This window comes from Muntiacus reevesi, chromosome 1 (assembly GCF_963930625.1).
Source record: "Muntiacus reevesi chromosome 1, mMunRee1.1, whole genome shotgun sequence".
Classification (NCBI taxonomy): Eukaryota; Metazoa; Chordata; class Mammalia; order Artiodactyla; family Cervidae; genus Muntiacus; species Muntiacus reevesi.
The window spans coordinates 78,472,075-78,494,389 of NC_089249.1; the positions used below are offsets into that span (position 1 = coordinate 78,472,075).

Genomic DNA, 22,315 nt, shown 5'->3' on the forward strand with positions numbered 1-22,315 from the left:
TGCAAATGTGCAGTGCTTTCAGGGTTTCTTACAAGAAAAAAAAAAAAAAAAAAATCTTCCCAAAGTCCATTCTTTTTGTATCTTACCACTGATCATTTTATTTTCCTTAGCTGCTTCTGTGCCATCTTTTCCATGTTCAGAGAATTAACAGTTTCTCCCAAAGGAGATCTTCACACCTCACTTCTCTTTACATGATAGCATGTAAAACAGAAGCAGTAATGGGTTGCAGGCTGTTTTGACAAATTCAGAGAGATACAGGGCAGCGAGCCATAGCTAAAGACAACTCCACTTCCTTAACTGGGGCTGGCTGGCAGCTGCTGTGGGCAGAGTCAGAGCTGAGAATTCAGGGTAGAGACAGATCACTGCCCCTTATTTTGCCCCTTGAACTCCTGGTTGAGAGCTGGACTCCAGATGAAACTAGATAATCTATCTAGTCCAGGAGTGGCTTCAAAAAACCTTTTAAACTTACTTTATTCCAGGCTCTCTGGCTTCAGAAAACTTTTGGAGAGGAAGTCGCGGCTAGAAAACCGACGTGAGTTTTCTTTCCTGGCTTAAAGGGTCAAACTGCAGTAGCCTCGCTGACTGTAAAACCCATTTAACAATAAAATAAAGCATGTTTGACTAAGTTCCTCCCCCCAGCAGACGTCACAAAACACGCCGCTCGCGACCTCGCCTTATTTCACATCCAGAAACACCTATTTTTCACTGTGGGGGGCATATACGGATTTGCTTTAGCACATGCATTAAAATGCACAGATAAACAGGTAGTTCTGAAAGCTTTCACAATATGAAAAGTTTATTCTTTTTTGGGTGTGTTGGTAGGATTGTGTGGAAGGCAATGTGAGGTTCACTTAGGAAATTTTAAGACGTCACCACCCTCGGAAGAGAATAGTTGCGTCCAACTCCCGCCTCCACACGTGTCACGCGTGTCAGCTAAGAAGGCGGGGCCGTGACGTCAGGTGGTGGGCGGGTTGGACTGTTCCAAATGAGTTCTGCTGGGGAGCTTCTTTAAGGGAGAAGGCTGCCCTAGGAATTAACATTCTTTCTCTCCATATTCCACTTGCGCAGGCTTTAATTTAAAGCCACGGAAGCACATGTACGGGCTGTCTGTCCTCTCCACGGCCATGAAGAAGACGGGGAGGGGCGGAACCCCTCCTTGTTGCCACTCCACCGAGTGGCCGCGTCCATTCTGTGCCGGTGGTCGGATTTAAGGAGTAGGGAAAAGTTAGCTTTAGGGATCGCAGAGCGTGGTGACCCCCATGGCCCCGCTCGGAGGCGTACCGGGGCTGGTGCTGCTGTTCAGCGGGAAGAGGAAATCCGGGAAGGACTTCGTGACCGAGGCGCTTCAGAGCAGGTGTCCGTGGGGTGGGGAAGGAGGAGGACCGCGAGACCCCGAATCACGTGACACGAGCGGTGTGTTGGGGTGTGATGGAGTGAGCTTTGGAGTTGGGGTCCTCAGGTTGTAGGGCAGAAGGAGCACTGGGTGGCCAGAAGTGGAGGATTGTCGCCGTCAGGAAAAACAGCAGTATACACACGCCCACCTCAAAGAACCAGGCGGCCTCCTCTCCAAAGAGAGGTGGTAAGCTCTAGATCTTTCGAGGAGTATTAGTCAACAGTTGCTACCAAAGCGCTTTTTATACACCATTCCTAATCCTCCTGACAGTATTGCGAGGTAATGTACAGAAGAAGAAACTGAGTCACAAATAAAGGATTTGCCTCAGACTACACCCCAGTTGTATCTGACTCCACAGACACTCCTTACCTAGCACTCCACCTCGTTTATGGGATTTATTGAGCCTTTATTGTATGCCAGATACCGTTGTTAGGTACTGTGTGGTAATTTTAGTCAGTATCTTCATTTTGCACATGCAGAAAAGGAGACTCTGAAAAGTTCAAAAGACAAACAACACCCAAACCTTCCAGGAACATAAAGTAGTTGGTAGATACAGGACTCAAATTCAGCTTTTGTCTAGCTCTAAGGAATGGGTTCGTTTTGCTTTCCCCATTTGCTTCTTTAATACATTTTTGTTCAAGTGTTTTTTTTTTTTTTTGCCTCTGCCTGCATGCTTGTGAGACCTAGATCCCCAGTCAGGGATCGAATCCCGGCCCTTAGCAGTGAAAGCATGAAGTCTTAACCCCTGGGCCACCAGGGAATTTCAGCAGGTTTTCTCCCAAAGGAAGATGTTCTGTGTGGGACCATTTTTTCTGGGCTAGGAGAGCACAGAAGTCAGAGAAGGTGGAGTGGGGCTTCTCTCCTGTTGAAGGCCAGTCTGTTGAGGGTGGTAGGAGGCTGCTTTTGGTCACCATGGGGAGTCTAAGAGGTTGTAGAAAATCCAAGGCAGAGTTTGCCACTTGAATCTTTCACCACTAAGTATCTGCCACCTTTTCCCAAGTTACATTTCTCCACCCAGCACATCAATTAATTTGTGGTCAGAAGCACAGACTCGGGAATTTGACTGCTGGGATTCAAATCCTGACTCACCACTTTATTCGAGTATGATCTTGTCCAAATTTCTTATGCATTCTGTTCCTCAGTTTTGTCATCCGTGAGTTGGAGATTATAGGGTGAGTGTAAGGATTAAATGAGATGATGTACACGAAGGGCCTAGAACAACTCTTAGCACCTAGTTACAGGCATGGCTTCCCAGGTGGCTCAGTGATAAAGAATCTGCCTGCCAATTCAGGAGACACAGGACACGCTGGGCTTTGATCCCTGGGTCTGGAAGATCCCTGGAGTAGAAAATGGCAACCCACTCCAGTATTCTTGCCTGAAAAATCCCAAAGACAGAGGAGCCTGTTGGCCTACAGTACTTGGGGTCGCAAAGAGTCAGACATGACTTAGCAACTGAACACGCCTGCACAGCCCTGGGACTAAATGTTGGCTTTTATTTTTATTTTACCAATGTGTGTGTGCGTGTGCGCTCAGGCATGTCCGACTCTCCAGCACTCTTGAGTTATAGCCTGACAGGCTCCTCTGTCCATGGAATTTTCCAGGCAAGAATACTGGAGTGGGTTGCCATTTTGTATTCTAGGTGATCTTCCTGAACCAGGGATGGAACCCTCGTCTCCTGTGTTGACAGGCGGATTCTTTCCCACTGTGCCACCTAGGACGCATTTTACAATATTGGCTTTGTTACTAGTACATGACTTGCAGTGGTCCTTTGGGTGACTCAGTTTTCCTCCCTCAACCTAAGTTTCCTCACCTGAAACATGGAAATAACACCCACCTCACCATGTCAGTGTTTAAGTGAATCTGTGAGCACCCCACGGTCAGGGCAGAAGTCGTGTATCTTTTTTTTTGGCCGTGTGGCAGGCAGGATCTTAGTTCCCTGACCAGGAATTGAACCCGTGCCCCCTGCAGTGGAAGCCTGGAGTCTTAACCACTGGACCAATAGTGAAGTCCCAGGAATCGCATATCTTATTCACATTTGTATCACCTGGATCCAAATATAGTACCGAGCAGATGGTTGGTTGAGTAAATCCAGCAAGTGAATGAATGAGTTGTTTGTGTGTGTGATCCAAGTCCTTTAAGACTGAGATACCCCTGGCTATGAGAGAACCCAGGAGCCCAGCAGTAACCAAATTCAGCCAGAATATTCCTGGGATCTTCACACTGTAATTATACTTTTATTTGTCTTACTTGTTAGTTTCAGGGCTTTTTCACATTTGAGTTTCATGTTAATCCTGTGGAGACAGAACAGACACTGTTAACCCATTTTACAGATGAGGAGATCAGGGAAGTTGAGACCTGACAAGGTTATATAGGTACTCACAGCTGACATGGGGCTTCACTCTTCTGGGGCCTGGAAGCCCTAGGTTAATGGGGTTTGGTTCTCCCTGTCTCACAGGCTAGGGGCTGACGTGTGTGCTGTCCTCCGGCTCTCCGGTCCACTCAAAGAGCAGTACGCTCAGGTAGGTGGCAGCTCTGTGGCACCTGGTGGGTTGGAAGGAGCCAGCTCCCAAGCTTTGGTTGCTGTGCTGTTGCTTGAGTCACTAGCAGGGTCCCTATGACCCCCTGCTGGCAGGATGGCACACAGCTCTCCACTTTCTATAGGTGGACCTATAGGGTGGCATTTTCCATTTAAGTTTCTTTCCCATTGGCCTTAGTTCAGGCCACCTCCCTAGAGGATGTTCAGGAAAGTGTGTCCAGAAAAGGCTGTAGATGTGAGTTGACAGCTCTGATGCTGTGTTATTGATAACAGTCTGTCCCCTTATTCAAAAAATATGATACAGGTCAACTCCCCCTGCCCCCTCTAAAGTTGGCCTGCCACAACCCATGGAAGTCTCGCCTTAGAAATTTAATCACATGAGTTGTCAAGTTACACTGTTAAGTGAAAAAAGTAGGATGTAGAACAGTGTATAGAGAATACTTGCTAAGTCGCTTCAGTTGTGTCCAACTCTTTGTGACCCTATGGACTGTAGCCTGCCAGGCTCCCAAGTCTGTGGGATTTTCCAGGCAAGGATGGTGGAGTGGATTGCCATGCCCTCCTTCAGGGGATCTTCTAGACCCAGGAATGGAATCTACATCTCTTACATGTCCTGCATTGGCAGACAGGTTCTTTACCACTAGTGCCACCTGGGAACACTGTAGAGAATGCTTCATTTGTATAAAAATGGGGAAAATTGTCAACATATTTGCTCATATATTCAGCCATTCAACAGATACATATGGAGCGCATTCAGCACCATTCTGGATGCTTGGGTTGTGTAAAAGCCTGGGCAGGATACATAAGAGACTGGACCACTGGCTGCCTCCAGGAGGGGAGCTGTGTGGCTGGGGAACAGAGAACGGAGATGTTTCACTGTAAACAGTGTTTATTTTTTGAGTTTTGAACCATGTAGATTAAAAAAAAAATAGGACTATAAAAAATATTTTGAACCATGTAGATTAAAAAAAATAGAACTGTAAAAAATAAACAGAAATTTCAGAACCTTAGATTTTAAAAAGGGAACCTGGAAGTTGGGATCAGCTCCCCACACCATGAAGAGCCTGCTTTTCGCTTGCATTTCTGTCCTTGACCTCTAGGTGCATCATTCTTGTGCTTATGGTTCCTTGGTCCGCTGGCCTGTGTCTGGACCGCTGAGTCCACACAAAATGAATCTGTTCGCTGAGCCATTGGTCTTCTTCCACCAGCACAATAGACCCATTTGTAGGATGGCAGCCTGGGGGGCCCTGGGATAACAGAGTCAGTGATTTTCAAAATCTTTTCCTAGTGGAAACCTTTCACAAATGAAATTGGATGCAGAGATTCTTTGTATCCAATAGACAGACTGGGAGCAAGATTTTGAGTGAGGGGGAGGCACTTAGCCTTCCCCAGTGGGGCTTGACACTTCCAAACCCCAGGGCTCAGAGGAACAGTTTAAATACCATTGGTCTGCTTCTAGACTTCCCAAATTAGGCCCCAGTCCAGACTGATGAGCCAGGCTGGAGGGTGGGGTAGGGTCGGTGGGCAGGATTTGGCATTTCTAAAACCCCAGTAGGGGACTCTGGTAGGCCAGCCTGCCCCTGCCGTTTTTAAGTCCAGCACCACTTCATCCCTTACACCCATTACAAAACAGATTCAAAATGAAATGTTAACGCATTGATTTCTTCAGTTGTAGTGGGGAATATAATTGACAGGCCGACCGTAATGCCCCTGGGAGCTAACCTCCCTTGGTAAAGAGTATGTGGGAGACTAGTTTATAAATGGGAGATGGCTGTTGGCCTCACCTTGGAACAAGGTGGTAGTAGGTGATTTGACTGGCTGGGCCACAGCCCCCTCAGTTCGCCCGTGAAGAAACTGAGTCTTTGGGGAGAGGGTCTTGCTGCAGTGAGCGCCAGGGGAGCTGACCCCTGAACCCTCCCATTCCGGGGCCCTCTGATGGACGCTGTTGCCTGTCAGTGTCCTGGAGAAAGGGAGGCCCGCCTGGAAGCAGCTTCCCAGGGCCTCGGAGCTGCCTCTCCTGCCTCAGGGTTCCAGGAGCGCCCGGAGCCAAACATAGTGAGGCTGACTCAGCAAAGGTGCCTGGAATTGGGAGTGAGGAAGCGGATTGGGGGAGGGGAGAGAGTCAGGGAAGCCAGGTCTCCTGGGCTTTGGGATGGGGACAGACAATGCCAGAAGGGGTAGTGGAAGGATACGGAGTGGGATGTTTTCAGACTTCCCACTTCCGGGTGAAGGCTAAGCCTGTGTGCCCAAGCGAGGCAAACTAATTTCAGGACTAGTTTAAGCCAGAAATAATTGGGAAGGTAGAACTGTTGCAGAAGAGAAAACCACATCATACTTTTAAAGGCAAGCCAAAACAATTTCTGGATTACCTCAAGGCTTCTTCCGTCTGTCTGCCAGTGTTTGGGGTTTCTCAGTTTCCAGGCCCCTTTCCCTTGCAGGCGTCTGTTCTGGTGGCAACCTCATGAGTCCTTGCAGCAGCCTTCGGGGGGGCGGGTCAAGGTGCGGGTGGTGGGGCACCCTCCTTCTATTTTAGGGGAGACCAGCGAGGTTGAGAGGCTGGTGGCATAAACAGAATGTGCTTTGGGCAGGAGCACGGCTTGGACTTCCAGAGACTCCTAGATGCCAGCACCTACAAGGAGGCCTATCGGAGGGACATGATCCGCTGGGGCGAGGAGAAGCGCCAGGCTGACCCAGGCTTCTTCTGCAGGAAGATTGTGGAAGGTGTCTGCCAGCCTGTCTGGGTGAGTGGGCTCTATGGTGGCATTGAGAAATCTGTTTCCCCAGCCCTCCGCCCCTCCCCAGATATGTCCCTTTCTCTCTCTCCACAGCCACCTCCCTGGCCCAAAGGCCCGCTGTCTCTCACCCAGACAATTGGAGTAGCCCCCACACTGGTCCCTGCTTCGGCTCTTGTCCCTTGTGATCCATTCATCACACAGCAGCCAGAGTGACCTTTTTAAAAACACAAACCAAGTCATGTTTGGAACCCTTTGTCCTACCGTTCTGATGGACGAATTGAAATCCTTAACATGAACTTCTGGGCCTTGAATGATCGGCTCCTGCTGCCCTTCTAGCCTCCTTGTTCCTTCAGCTGCAGCAACATTGGCTTTCTCTCTGTTCCTCAAATAAATCAACCTCCTTCTGGAATCAGGGCCTCCGCCCGTGTCCTTCTACCTGCCTGGAGCGCTCTTCCTTTCCCTCTTCACCTGGTTCAGTCCAGCTCAGTTTCCATGGCACTTCCATAGGGAAGCCTTCCCTGATACCCAGGTCCTAATTGATGCTCCCTCTCAGGTGCTCCTGTAGCTGCTTACCCTTTTCCATCCTCATTCTTTCTGGCAGCCAGTGGTACCTTCTTGTACCAGGACTGGTTCCAGGTGATGTGGGGATATATCACGTGAAAATCTGAAGTCCCTACTCTCAGGATACATACATTGTCTCTGGGGGCAGAAGGAGTTAGGCGCTAAATAAATATAGAGTATGTGGAGATAACTACTAAGGGGAAAAGAAAGCAGGCCACAGCTATGAGGAGGCCCTGGTTGTTGCTTTGTTAAGGGTATTGGGGAAGGCCTCACTGACAGGGTGACATTTGAGCAGGACCTAGGAAGTCAGGGGTGACCTAGATGGATTTTTGCGGGTGAGGGTTGAGTGGCAGGAGGTGAGGTCAAGTCATGCAGGTTCTCTGGAAGAGCCTGGGGTTTGTTCTGAGTGAGGTGGGGACTCACTGGAGGGTTTTGAGCAGAGGAGAGGCATAATGTGATCTTAAGTTTTTTAAACATTTATTTTAAAGATGATCTAGGATTTAAGAGGCTCTTCCTGGCTGTTGGGAGGAGGGCAAGAGTGGAAGCAGAGAGGCCAGGCAGAGGATCTTTCCACAGGACAGCAAAGTGGCCATGGCTTGACTCGAGTGGCAGGGGAGTGGAGAGGGGTGCATTCTGCACAGATTTTGAACATAGAACCAGTAGGATTTCCTGGTGTGATGACTCTAGGGTGGAAGGACAGGAGACAAGTCCAAGGATTTTGTTCTGAGCAGTTGGACAGCTGGAGTTGTCGTTTTCTGAGACACGGGGATGATGGGGCAGAACAAGTTTGGGGAGAAAGTCAGGAGTTTGGTTTCACAGTGTTAAGGTCCAGATGCAAGTTGATACGTGCTGTGATTGCATGGTAATTAGTGAAGCTGCTGGCTTAGAGTGCTTCTCCCAGTAGACTGTGAGCTCCCTGAGGGCAAGTACCAGGTCTGCTTACAGCCCTACTCCAAGAGTCTAACAGTGCCAGGCACACAGTAGGTGTTTGACACGCGTGTGTTAGTCGATCAGTCGTGTCTGACTCTTTGCGACCCCAAGGACTGTATGCTGCTAGGCTCCTCTGTCTATGGGTTTCTTCAGGCAAGAATGCTGGAGTGAGTATTCTTCCCTTCATAGTATTGGTTTAATAACTGGCTGAGTGAACATGCCCGCAGCTTGGACAAGAACATCTGGCCTCTTTATTCACTGATTCATTCATTCATTGACCACGTGCTCCTGAATGCTCCATGTGGGTCAGGTGGTGCTATGGGCCAGGGACAGAGTAGTGAGTGAGACACAGTCCTTCCCTTCATGGAGCTACTCTACAGAGCATGGGTCAGACAGTCAACACACACAGAGATAGTGATGGTTTCATGAATGCTTAGTGGTCAGAGAATAAACAGCATGTCAGAATTGAGAGGGACAGGAAGGGAGCCAGGATGGTAGGGTCAGCCTGTCCAAGGAGGTGACATTTAAGCAGACTTTTAACCTCTCTGAAGTGAGGGAGCCAGGGAGAAGGAAGTGCAAAGGCCCTGAGGAGGAGACCTGGTTGGAATGTTTAAGAAAGGGCAAGGTTGTCAGTTGGATGCAGCAGAATGAATGAGAGGAAGGTGACAGGAAATAGGTGTCAGATCTTAAAGGGCCTTGTAAGCTGGGGTGAGAGCTTTGGATTTTATTAAAATGATGGGAAGTTTTGGAGGGACTTAGGGCAGGGGACAGACAAGGTCACATTTCCATTTTAAAAGGTGTTGGGGGCAGGGACTGATTAAGGTATCTTTGTTTCTGGCCTGGGTTTGTTCATCTGTAAAATGACTCCCTGATCTGATTTCAGAGCCTGAGACCCCTTCAGCTCAGCAATGATGACCGTAGCACACAGCGTGGTCAGAGCAGGCCTCAGGCTGCATCGATCAGGGAGGGATGCCTGAAGGGAGGGGCGAATGTCCCTTCCAGCTGGTTGGGTGATCGTAGGGAATGGGGCTACACTCGTCTGGGCTCTGTAGCCTGCCTCCTGCTTATTGGGAATGTGGCCAGGTCTCCCTCCCTCCTCTTTAGCCCGTGTCTGGTCCTGCTGCTTCCTGCACCATGTCCTGTTGGTCACTGGTTTATGTCCTTTCCCTGCAGCTGGTGAGTGATACACGGAGGGTGTCTGACATCCAGTGGTTTCAGGAGGCCTATGGGGCTGTGACACAGACGGTCCGTGTGGTGGCCACGGAGGAGAGCCGGCAGCAGCGGGGCTGGGTGTTCACACCAGGTGAGCTGCTCACAACCTCTGCCCCAGGGCTCAGCATGCAGGCCGGCTGGCCCACTGTAGACCAGGCCGCCCCCTTCCATGTTCTCGGTCTTCCGCTGTCTCCCTGGCAGGCTGGGGGATGTGAGCAGGGGGTTATAAAAAGGAATCTGAGGTCTGGGGCTCAGGCGTGCCTCCAGATTAAAAAGTGGAGTTGAGTAGAGGATGGTGTCCTTGGGGTAAAGGTTTCCCTGTGACCTTGGCCTGGTTGCCTTACCTGGGATGTCTTCTATAGGCCAGTGGGCTTCTGGAGGTCTGGGTGGGACCCCTCTGCTGCCCGTGGTCCTTCACCTTTGCGTTCCAGCCTGGAGGGGGCTCTGACAGTGGGTCAGAGGGCAGGCCTGACAAACCTCACTCCTGTTTGATTAACACAGTGGGGGAGGGGGAGCGGAAGCTCTCCTAGATGGCTCTGGTGGTGCCAGCCCAGGACCTGCTCTGTGACAGTTCGGGGCACAGCTCAGATGTCTTCCCTGCCCTGGGTCACTGTGACCTGGGGGCTCAGTGGGTCTGATTCTTCCTAAACGAGGTGAGTAGCTTCCTAATGACAACCCGCTCTAGTATTCTTGCCTAGAGAATCCCATGGACAGAGAAGCCTGGTAGGCTACAGTCCATGGGGTCGCACAGAGTCATGACTGAGTGTCTAAGCACACTCATCTCCCGGGCACTCACCCTGACCTGGGCTAAGCGCAGCGCTTTGAACATGCTATCTCACTTTATAGTCCCGGCGGACCCGCCAGGTGGATGCCCTTACTACCATCCTCACTGTCAGATTAGAACGGCGCATGCCGCCTCCCCAGGGGCCTGAATCAGCGCTGTTGGGATCGAAATTGACATGACCAGCTTTACATAAAATGGAAACAAAATTACCGTTTGGATTGTCTGTGGTTTGAGATGGCAGTGACAAGCGAAGACGTCAGTGGGACCCTCTGCGGGACTCAGGTGGCTGTGGGCTGCTGAATCTGATGTCCCTGTGTTTCAGGGGTGCGGGAGTGCCCTCTGGGTGAGTGGTGCTTAGCTCTGAGGGGCCGAGGAGCAGCCCGTTCAAGAGGGTGGCTCCTCGTGGGGCCAGCAGGCCTCGATGCCCTGTGTTTGTTGGGAGGGATGGGCCTGACTTTGCCATGTACCTCTCCGCAGGGGTGGACGACGCTGAGTCAGAGTGTGGCCTGGACAACTTCGGGACCTTCGATTGGGTCATTGAGAACCACGGGGATGAGCAGCGCCTGGAGGAGCAGTTGGAGCACCTGGTAGAATTTGTCCGCTCCAGACTTTAGCCGGCAGGTCCTCGGAGCAAGCTGGGGGCCGCTGGGGTGAGGGTGGGCTGACTGTGATGGACATGCGGTTGCTGACGCTGGCCAAGGTTGGGGAACCTGGGTCAAGAGGGCCTGGGTCAAGGTTTCTGGGGGCTGATAGATGTCAGACAAGTTAAGAAACCACCAGGGACCTCATTTCGTCATGAAAAGGACAGCCCTACCTCTTTACGAGGAGACTTAAAGGGCAGAGGGAGGGAGTTGGCTGTGTTTGAAGCAGAAGCGTCACCATTTCCACAGGCACCAGGCCTGTCAGCTGGGGGTGGCCGTGATTTCCTGACTGGATGTTCTCAGCCCCTTGTTCTGAGCAGGATCCTGGGGCTCCCCAGTGTGGATATAATAAACCTCTCCGGAGCACCTGCTTAGAATTGGACATCTCTCTCTTTCCCAGATGATAGCTCAGCTTGCATGGGGCTCCATAGTGTCTGGGTTGACGTGGTGGCTCTGGGTTCTTGCTCTGTCTCCCCCCTGGGCTGGAGTATATCCTGCAGAGACTGACCTTGATCTGGGCCACTCAGGTAACAGGCCTGTGTGTGTCTGAGGCAGGATTGGAGTCTGAGGGTCTCGTCTTCTGGGATGGCCTCAAGAGAGGCTCAGTGTTCCACAGAAAGTGCCACCAGCAGGTACCCAGAAGGGCTGGGGTGTCATAGAAAGCCAGAGGCACCAGAGCTGGATGGCCTTTGGTAACCATTGAGAGGCCCTGGGCAAGTCATGTAACCTCAGCTTTCCCATAGAAGTCCTTGGACTTGACCCTACTTATTTATAGAGCCTTATACGTGTGTGTGTGTGTGCCAAGTCACTTCAGTCATGTCCAACTCTCTGTGACCCCTTGGACTGTGACCTGCCAGGCTCCTCTGTCCATGGGATTCTCTAAGCAAGGATACTGGAGTGGCTTGCCATGCCCTCCTCTAGGGGATCTTCCCACCCAGGGATGAAACTTGCATCTCTATGTCTCCTGCATTGGCAGGCAGGTTCTTTACCACTGGTGCCACTTGGGAAGCCCATAGAGCCTTATGCTGCTGCTAAGTCGCTTCAGTCATGTCCGACTCTGTGCGACTCCATAGATGGCAGCCCACCAGGCTCCGCCATCCCTGGGATTCTCGAGGTAAGAACACTGGAGTGGGTTGTCATTTCCTTCTCCATGCATGAAAGTGAGAAGTGAAAGTGAAGTCGCTCAGTCATGTCCAACTCTTAGCAACCCCATGGACTGCAGCCTACAAGGCTCCTCCATCCATGGGATTTTCCAGGCAAGAGTACTGGAGTCGGTTGCCATTGCCTTCTCCAATAGAGCCTTATACAGTATCTAAATATTTTCCAGATTCTTCACAACCACTCTGTGAAATATTCGAGGAGGACATTTTCATCTGCATTTAGCAGATGCCAAGGACTCAAGAGAAGTAAACAGCCTGTCCAGGGTAGAGGATTAGTAAATGTTGGCACTCTGGCCAGAACACAGGCTGCCTGACTCCTGCCCGGGCCCCTCGGCCATGTCCCTTTGGGGTATGGTGCAAAGCTGCATGCCATCCTGGCCATCCTGCTGTGTAGCCGCAGCCCGCCACCTCTCTGGCACTGACTTTGTTCTCCTATAAATTCTGATGGTTCACACTGATAAGGGGACAACCAAGGAAATTCCAGCGGTTTCACTGTGACCCACACTGAACTCTGCACATTCCTGCCCACATCTCCTCCCTAGATCACCTCATCCTGAGACTAGTCCCCTGGCTCTCCCACAGGTCTGAAAGCTGAGGACTCCTCTGTGTCCCCTAACTCCTGGCTGATTGGTCCCCAGGTTATGTTAATCTGCCCAGTCTGTGTGCCTGGCACACAGTGAGGCCAGACAAGACCAAAATGTCAGAGTTGGGAGCAGAGAGAGGTTCACTGCAGGGCCACGCAAGGAGACGGGTGGCGTCTGCCTTAAAAGACCCCCAACTCCTGGAAGGCTTTCCGCAAAGCTCTTTCATAGGAAAGGGGGGTGGCGTGGTTAGTTGTTGCAGGCTTCTTGGCGTCAGATCCTTTGTTCTTAAGGTCAGGTCATGGTCCGGTCACAATGTTGCTGGAAGCCTCCACCAAAACAAATGTTATTCTCTGTTCTGACAAAGAAGGGCAAAGTCCTACGGCTCAACTTTTGCCCTCTGAGGCCCAGGCTAAGAGGAGGAGTTCCTGGGCTGGCTGGTTACTCTGCCCCAGAGCACTGGTCCGGCACCCAGTCTCTCCTTCCACCAGTGCCCAGGCCCTGCTGAAGAGGCAGATCTCAGCTGGTGGCGCACTCGGGCAGGGCCCCAGAGCCTGCCCAGCTGTCATCACTGAGGGAGCCAGGCGCCCAGCCCCCAGCCAGCCCTCGGGCTTCTCATTTAAACTGGAGTGAATCATTTGGTTGGGATCAGTGGGAATACATGTTGTAGCAAGTGCCCATCATGTTAGTTCCCAGCTCACAGCAGTTGACATTCTTTGAGAACAGCTCCACCCGTAGGGGTGGACCTGAGGTCATGATGGGCAGTGGCCTTGCAGCTTAACCCTGACCTCTGCCACCTCCTAGAGGGTAGACAGCTGATCTCAGCTGAATCAGTTTTTGAAGTGTGAATGGAGACCCTGAAGCTGGTTGAAGCTGTGACCTTAATGGCAGTGCCATGCACTCCAGTTGCTGCGGCCTCTGCGGGTGTTGACCCACGGAGACCGGCACCACCATTAGACCGCAGAGGGGAATGGAGGAGAGGGTGCAGCGGCTTCGAGGCCTGGGCCTGGCCAGCACATGGCCTTGGCAAGGGCTCTGGAGCTCTGCGAGACACAGCCCTCTGCCTTTCCCCGGGCCCCCCAGCGCACCCACCAGCTCTGAGGCTAGAGAGCCTGTATAGCCCTGGGGAGAGGGCTGAGACCCGCCTCTCACCTACTCTGCCGTGAGGACCACTGCCGGGCTGACTGTTGGCGGAATGGCACCTCTAACCACAGCGCTAAGGGTCTGGAACTCATCGCGGAGCACCCGCCCTGCCCTGCCCCGCCCCATCACAAGTCTTCCCTCCGGGATTCTCACTGGAAGGTAAACTCCCTGATGGGTGGGCTGTGTCTATCTTGTAGTTGTAGTCCTGTCTCCTAGAGCTGTGGGTCCACAGTGGGCATCAGAAAATGGATGCAATTGGAGGCAGGGCGAGGCAGGACTGTAGGAGTCACACTAGGTGGAATCCTGTGGGTAGTCATTTCGTGCATTGGATGTTTCCTCACCTCCCAGCAGAGGCTCTGATCCAGCCCCACTACCTGGGCCTGGAACCTCTGCTTCCTGCTGGTATTGAGGCTGCTGGAGTCCTTTCCAACACAGAGACTGTGTTGACCTCCTTTTGGCCTCCCTTTAGCTCCGCTCTTTGTGAGGGCTTTCCTGATAGCTCACTTGGTAAAGAATCTGCCTGTAATGTGGGAGACCTGGGTTCGATTCCTCAGTAGGGAAGATCTGCTGGAGAAGGGATAGGCTACCCACTCCAGTATTCTTGGGCTTCCCTTGTGGCTCAGCTGGTGAAGAGTCTGCCTGTAATGTGGGAGACCTGGGTTCGATCCCTGGGTTGGGAAGGTCCTCTGGAAAAGGGAAAGGCTACCCACTTCAGTATTCTGGCCTGGAGAATTCCATGGACTATACAGTTGCACAGAGTCAGACACGACTGAGCGACTTTACCTTCACTTGTGAGGTCATTTCCCCCTCAGTGTTGTACCAGACTAAGAGATGACTGATTTGTTTTTCTTTCTTTCTCGCTTTAGTGAGCTGTAATTGACATATAACATTTATAAGTTTAAGGTGTACACATGATGTTTTGATTCATATATCTATTATGAAATAATTACCACAAAATTGGTGAAGAACCAACTCACTGGAAAACATCCTGCTGCTGGGAAAGATTGCAGGCAGGAAGAGAAGGGGGCAGGGGATGAGATGGTTGGATGTCATCACTGGCTCAGTGGACATGAGTTTGAGCAAACTCCGGGAGATAGTGAAGGACAGGGAAGCCTGGCATGCTGTAGTCCACGGGGTCACAAAGAGTTGGATATGACTGAACAACACCACCTCTGTCACCTCACATAACTGTCATTTGTTTTGGGTGGTGGTAAGGACATTTAGCAACTTCCAAGTATATAATACAGTATTGCCAAGTGCAGTGACTGTGGTACATTAGATCTCCAGAACTTGCTCACCTCGTAACTGAAAGTTTGTAGCCTCTAACCAACATCTCTGCATTTCTCCAACTCCCAGCCCCTGGCAGCCAACATTTTACTCTTGTTTCTGAGTTCAGTTTTTTTAGATCCTACATGTAAGTGAGATCATGCAGTATTGATCTTTCTTTGTCTGCCTCTTTCACTTAGCATAATGCCCTCAAAGTTCATCCATATTGCTGCCAAAGGTGGGTTTCCCTCTTTTTTTTTTGGTTAAAAATATTCCATTCCAACTTTAAAACTTTATTACACACACACACAAAAAAAATTCCATTCTGTGTAAACTTAGCACATCTTCTTAATCCATTCATTCGTTGATGGACATTTGGGTTGTTTCCATGTCTTGGCTAGTGTGAATAATGCTACAATAAACATGGGGATGCAGAGATCTCTTTGAAATAGTTATTTTCTTTCCTTCAGATGTCTACCCAGCAGTGGAATTGCCCTATGATCACTGATTGTTGTTAATTAAGTTTAAACACCAAGGAGGCAGGGATGAAGCAGAGAAGGGGATGTGGAGTTGGTGGTTCTCATATGTCCCTTGTAGGAGTGCTGACCTGGTTCCTGGCTCGGAGAGTGTGGAAGTCACAGGATGTGACTTGGGAAGCCAGCAAGTCTACTCCCCATCCTTTGACAGGTTGGCCTCTTAACATGGGAGGACCCAGTGGCTAACTAGAGTCACTTCTGCTGGACTTGAAGATTCTCTGCACTTTAAAAAAAAAACCTGAAATTTCTCTAAATATCAAAATCAGTAATAACCCTGAGTTTTAATGCCCTATGTTATGATGAGAGTTTTAACTCCTTTTGTTTCAAGACACCTTCCTAATCTTTGTTAATTTTGTATATGGTTATGATCTCAGAGTGTTGCTTTTAAGTTATTTTTAATATTATATATATGTTCTTTTAATAATGATTTGTATCACTAACATTCTCTTAAAATTTTGTTATTCTGCTTCTAAACTGCTGAATGGAGGTATAATTGTCATGTAATAACTGCACATTTAGAGTGCACAATTTGGCAAGTTTTGATATTTGTATATGCCCATGATCACAATTATGATGGTTATATCCAGGACTTCCCTGGAGGTCCAGTGGCTAAGACTCCGAGCTCCCAATGCAGGGGGCTTGGGTTTGATCCTTGGTCAGGGAACTAGATCCCATATACCACAGCTGAGAGTTCTCATGCTGCAGCTGAAGATCCTAGATGCTGTAATGAAGATCTGGGATCCTGTGTGCAACTAAGACTGGTGCAGCCAAATAAATATTTTTTTTTAAAAAAATGGACGTATCCATCACCCTCAAAAACTTCACCATGTCTACCCTCCCTCTCCCAGCCCTTGTTCCCAGGCAACCACTGATTTGCTTTCTGTCTCTATAGATTAGTTGTCATTTTCAGTAACTTTGTATAAATGAGCTATACACTGTATAGTCTTTTTTGGTCTGATTTCTTTTTCTCAGAGTAAGTTTTGAGCTCAGTCTACATCACTGCAGGTTCATGTGGATAGTTTGTTTCTTTTTATTGCTGTTGTGTGGTGTGAATATACCACCATTGTCTATTCATTCACCTGTTGAACATTTGGGTTGTTTCCAGTGTTTGGATATAACAAATAAAGAAGCTATGAACATTCATGTAACATTTTTGTGTGTGGATATGTATTTTCATTTATCTTGGATAGATATGTTCTTAACTTTTAAAGAAGCCATCACATTGGTTTCCAAAGTGGTTGTACAACATGCTCCCCAGTACTGAATGAGATATCCAGTTGCTTCATGTCCTCACCAATACTTGGTATGGTCAGTCTTCTTAATTTTACTTATTCTAATAGGTATATAGTGGAATCTCCTTAACATTTTATTAGCATTTCTCTAAGATTAATTTGATACAAATCCTATGTTCGATTTTGATAAAAATCTCTCAGCAAACTGGGAATAAAATGGAACATCCTCTACCTGAAAAAGAACATCTACAAAAGCCCCATAGCTAACAGCATACTTCATAGTGAAATACTAAATGCTTTCACTCTAAGACTGGGAAATGAGGCAGGGTTGTCCACTCTTATTACCTATTCAACATCATATTGAAGAGTCTAGTCTGTAATAAGGAAAAGAAATAAAAGGCATCTGGATTGGGGGGGGGGAGTGTAAAAGTGTCTTTATTCACATATGACATGATCTTTTATATAGAAAATTTGATGGGAGTCTCAAAAAAAACTACTAGAATTGATAAGTGAGTTCAAGATTTCAAGATATAAGATCAATGGATAAAAATAAATTGTATTTCTATTTATAAGTAAGAAGCAAAAATTAAAATAGGGCTTCACTGGTCCAGTGGTTAAGAATCTGTCTGCCAATTCAGGAGACAGAGATTCAATCCCTGGTCCAGGAAGATTCTACATGCCTTGGGGCAGCTAAACATGTGCCACAACTACTGAGCCTGAGCTCTAGAGCCTGTCTGTGCTCTGCAACAAGAGAAACTACTGCATTGTGAAGCCCTCACACCACAATGAGGAGGAACACCTGATCTCTACAATGAGAAAAAGCCCACAAAGTAATGAGGACCCAGTGCAGGCAAAACACAAATAAAAATAAAAAATTAAATCTTAAAAAGTTAAATAATGCAAATTAACTATAGCATAAAAAACATGGAATAGAGATAAATCTGATAAAAGATGCAAAATCTGTACCCTGAAATCTGTAAAGCATTGCTGAGAGAAATTAAAGATGACCTAAAAAGAGATTATGCCATATTCATAAATTATAAGACTCAAGATATTCATTTTTATTGCAACATCATTATATACAGTGAAATGTACTGACTTTAAGTGTACAATTCAAGTTTTGACAAATGTGCATACCTGTTTAATAAAAGTCCTTTATAAAATAGAGATGTTTTCTTCACTCTAGGTTTCTTTTTAATCTTTCCTAACAGCATACTTCATAGTGAAATACTAAATGCTTTCACTCTAAGACTGGGAAATGAGGCAGGGTTGTCCACTCTTATTACCTATTCAACATCATATTGAAGAGTCAACCCTTCAGAGGACAAGTCAACCCCTGTCCTCCCAGAAATAACTGTTGTTTTAATTTCTTTAACCATATATTAATTCTTTCACTATATATTTTGCCTGTTCTGGAATTTCATATAAATGGCTAACATCCAGTGTTAAAACACATTTACAGCAATTATTTATTATTTTTCAAGTTAATTTTTATTGGTGTATAGTTGCTTTACAATGTCGTGTTAGTTCTGCCATATAGCAAAGCTCATCAGCTACATATATATCCATGTATCCTCTCTGTTTTGGATATCTTTCCCATTTAGTTCACCATAGAGCACTGGGTACAGTTCCCTGAGCTGTACCGTGGATTCTCATTAGTTATCTATTTTGTACGTGATATCAATAGTTTATATATGTTGATCCTAATATTTATTATTTATTGGCCATGCTATGCTGCTTATGGGATCTTAGTTCCCTGACCAGGGACTGAACCTGGGCCCTGGCAGTGAAAGTGGAGTCCTAACCACTGGACTGCCAGGGAAATTCCCCAAGAATAATTTATTTTTTAGACTTAACTGGTTTACTGCACACTTTCAAGTTTTTCATGTTACCTCAACTTCCCCATTTTTGAATTTTGTATTTTACTTCCTCTCCAGATGGTTAATTGCCTTCAAATACTTTTTTCAAAAAGGGCATGTGGGTGGTAATAATTTTCTGAACCCCTGTGAATGAGAGAATGACATTCTGTTGCCTCTACACGTGGACAGTGACTTGGCTGGCTTAGGATTCATGACCTGGTTCCACTGTTGGCTAGTGTTTAATGTTGAGGAGTCTGAGGTCACCTTGAGTTTTGTTCCTTTGAAGATAACCTCCTTTTGCTGTCTGGATGCTTTTTTTTGTTTTTTTCTTTTTTGGCCTTCACTTTTGAAATTCAAATTCTGGCATTCTCCAAGGCAGAACGTGGACATATTTCAAGAGAAGAAAAGTTGGTGCTCATTGTTCCCTGTAAAGCATTATTGAGAAATGAGATGGAAATTTAAACATGTCTCATATATCCAAGAGCCAGCCTGAAGGATCCCCCTCAACAGAGAGGTTGTCTCAGTGTCTTTAATTTGAGTGGCTGGACTCAACAATGGCAAATTCTCATCCCCTGAAAGTGGATTTTGGTTTTGGAAACAGCCAAAGGAAATTTGGTGGTAAATTCTGCTGAGAGGAGTGAGGTGAGAGATATACTTTTTGGCTAGAATAAATAATGCCTATAGTTCAGTTCGGTCAGTCGTATCTGACTCTTTGTGACCCCATGGATTGCAGCATTGCCAGGCCTCCTTGTCCATCACCAACTCCCGGAGTTTACTCAAACTCATGTCCGTTGAGTCGGTGATGCCATCCAACCATCTCATCCTCTGTTTTCCCCTTCTCCTCCCACCTTCAATCTTTCCCAGCATCAGGATCTTTTCCAATGAGTCAGTTCTTTGCATCTGGTGGCCAAAATATTGGAGTTTCAGCTTCAACATCAGTCCTTCCAGTGAATATTAAGGACTGATTTCCTTTAGGATGGACTGGTTGGATCTCCTTGCAGTCCAAGGGACTCTCAAGAGTCTTCTCCAACACCACAGTTCAAAAGCATCAATTCTTCGGCGCTCAGCTTTCTGTATAGTTCAATTCTCACAGCCATACATGACTACTGGAAAAGCCATAGCTTGACTAGACGGATCTTTGTTGACTCTGCTTTTTAATAAATAAATAAAATGTCTTTGCTTTTTAATATGCTGTCTAGGTTGGTCATAATTTTTCTTCCAAGGTGTAAGTGTCTTTTAATTTCATGGCTGCAGTCAGCATCTGCAGTGATTTTGGAGCCCAAAATAAAGTCTGTCACTGTTTCCACTGTTTCCCTATCTATTTGCCATGAAGTGATGGGACTAGATGCCATGATCTTAGTTTTCTGAATGTTGAGTTTTAAGCCAACTTTTCACTCTTCTCTTTCATCAAGAGGCTCTTTAGTTCTTCTTAGCTTTCTGTCATAAGGGTGGTGTCATCTGCATATCTAAGGTTATTGATATTTCTCCTGGCAATCTTGATTCCAGCTTGTGCTTCATCCAACCCAGCATTTCCCATGATGTACTCTGCATGTAAGTTAAATAAGCAGGGTGACAACATATAGCCTTGATGTACTCCTTTCTCAATTTGGAACCAGTCTGTTGTTCCATGTCCTGTTCTAACTGTTGACTCCTGATCTTCATACAGATTTCTGAAGAGGCAGGTCAGGTGGTATGGTATTCCCATCTCTTTAAGAATCTTCCACAGTTTGTCGTGATCGACACAGTTAAAGGCTTTGGCATTGGTCATTAAAGCAGAAATAGATGTTTTTCTGGAACTCTCTTGCTTTTTCAGTGATCCAATGAATGTTAGCAATTTAATCTCTGATTAAAAAAAAAAAATCTCTGATTCCTCTGCCTTTTCTAAATCCAGCTTGAACATCTGGAAGTTTACAGTTCATGTACTGTTGAAGCCTGGCTTGGAGAATTTTGAGCATTACTTTACTAGCATGTGAGATGAGTGCAATTGTGTGGTAGTTTGAGCGTTCTTTGGCATTGCCTTTCTTTGGGATTGGAATGAAAACTCACATTTTCCAGTCCTGTGGCCACTGCTGAGTTTTCCAAATTTGCTGACAGATTGAGTGCAGCACTTTCACAGCATCATCTTTTAGGATTTGAAATAGCTCAACTGGAATTCCATCACCTCCACCAACTTTGTTCATAATGATGCTTCCTAAGGCCCACTTGACTTCACATTCCAGGATGTCTGTCTCTAGGTGAGTGATCACACCGTCGTGATTATCTGGGTCGTGAAGATCTTTTTTGTATAGTTCTTTTGTGTATTCTTGCCACCTCTTCTTAATATCTTCTGCTTCCGTTAGGTCCATACCATTTCTGTCCGTTATTGAGCCCATCTTTGCATGAAATGTTACCTTGGTATCTCTAATTTTCTTGATGAGATCTCTAGTCTTTCCCATTCTGTTGTTTTCCTCTATTTCTTTGCACTGATCACTGAGGAAGGCTTTCTTATCTCTCCTTGCTATTCTTTGGAACTCTGCATTCAAATGGATATATCTTTCCTTTTCTCCTTTGCTTTTCACTTCTTTTCACAGCTATTTGTAAGGCCTCTTCAGACAGCCATTTTGTTTTTTTGCATTTCTTTTTCTTGGTGATGGTCTTGGTCCCTGTCTCCTGTACAATGTCACAAACCTCCATCTATAGTTCTTCAGGCATTCTATCAGATCTAATCCCTTGAATCTATTTCTCACTTCCACTGTATAGATGTAAGGGATTTGATTTAGGTCATACCTGAATGGTCTAGTGGTTGTCCCCACTTTCTTCAATTTAAGTCTGAATTTGCCAATAAGGAGTTCATGATCTGAGCCACAGTCAGCTCCTGGTCTTGTTTTGCTGACTGTGTAGAACTTCTCCATCTTTGGCTGGAAAGAATATAATCAATCTGATTTCGGTGTTGACCATCTGGTGATGTCCATGTGTAAAGTTTTCTTGTGTTTTTGGAAGAGGGTGTTTGCTATGACCAGTGCATCCTCTTGGCAAAACTCTATTAGCCTTTGCCCTGCCTATAGTAGATCAACTTTAAAACTTCCTCAAAGCCAATTCTAGAGAGAAACTTTAAAAAATTGTCTTATCACCCATCCCTCTGTACCTTTCCATTTGCCATTCCCTCTGCCTACAGTGCCCTTCCCTGTGGCTTGCAACTAGGAATCAGGCCGCTCCAGTCCCGGAGGGTCCTGTTGTCTATGCTGTCTCACTCCTCTACCACTCTGTGAGCAATTCAGGAAAGTTTTGTTTGTTTTGTTTTCTTTGGTTTTGAATTTTTGGTGCCTGACATGTAGTAGGTCTCAATACATGTTTGTAGAAATGAAAAAGTTTTTTTTTTTTTTTTTTTTTGGCCACACCATGTGGCGTGCAGGATCTTCCCTGACCAGGGATTGAACTTGTGCCCTCCTACATTGGAAGTGCAAAGTCTTAACCACTAGACTGCCAAGGAAGTCCTGAAAATGTTTTATAAGTGTTAGGAAAGAATATAACCTCCCAAGCTTACTGTCTTGAATTAGTCAACAGTCATTTGCATGTATAAAGTTGTGGTGAGTGTGTTTGAAGCAACAGCAGATTGACTCCTGTTGCACTGCTCTTATTTATGAACAGTGGTGTGTTGGTAAATATTGAAAGCTTGGCTCTCTGGGGTGGGAAAAAAGCCCTCTTTGATGGGCTTTTACATTTCTGAGATGTAAATACTCCTGCTATAGCTGATTTCAAGCTGCTGCTGC

At 47.1% G+C, this 22,315-nt stretch overlaps 1 protein-coding gene across 2 annotated transcripts; it reads left to right on the plus strand.

Annotated features, from left to right (window-relative positions):
• Positions 1-1,102: 1,102 nt before the first annotated feature.
• Positions 1,103-16,645, plus strand: PMVK (phosphomevalonate kinase). Of its 2 annotated transcripts, none has more exons than XM_065903282.1 (5): positions 1,103-1,354; positions 3,849-3,912; positions 6,515-6,667; positions 9,326-9,455; positions 10,626-16,645. In XM_065903282.1, the coding sequence occupies exons 1-5, from the start codon at positions 1,260-1,262 to the stop codon at positions 10,760-10,762; spliced, it is 579 nt and encodes a 192-aa protein (XP_065759354.1). In that variant the 5' UTR covers positions 1,103-1,259; the 3' UTR covers positions 10,763-16,645. The 2 variants fall into 2 exon arrangements, with proteins under 2 accessions (XP_065759354.1, XP_065759362.1); XM_065903290.1 differs by having other exon boundaries at positions 1,281-1,413.
• The last annotated feature ends 5,670 nt before the right edge of the window (positions 16,646-22,315 follow it).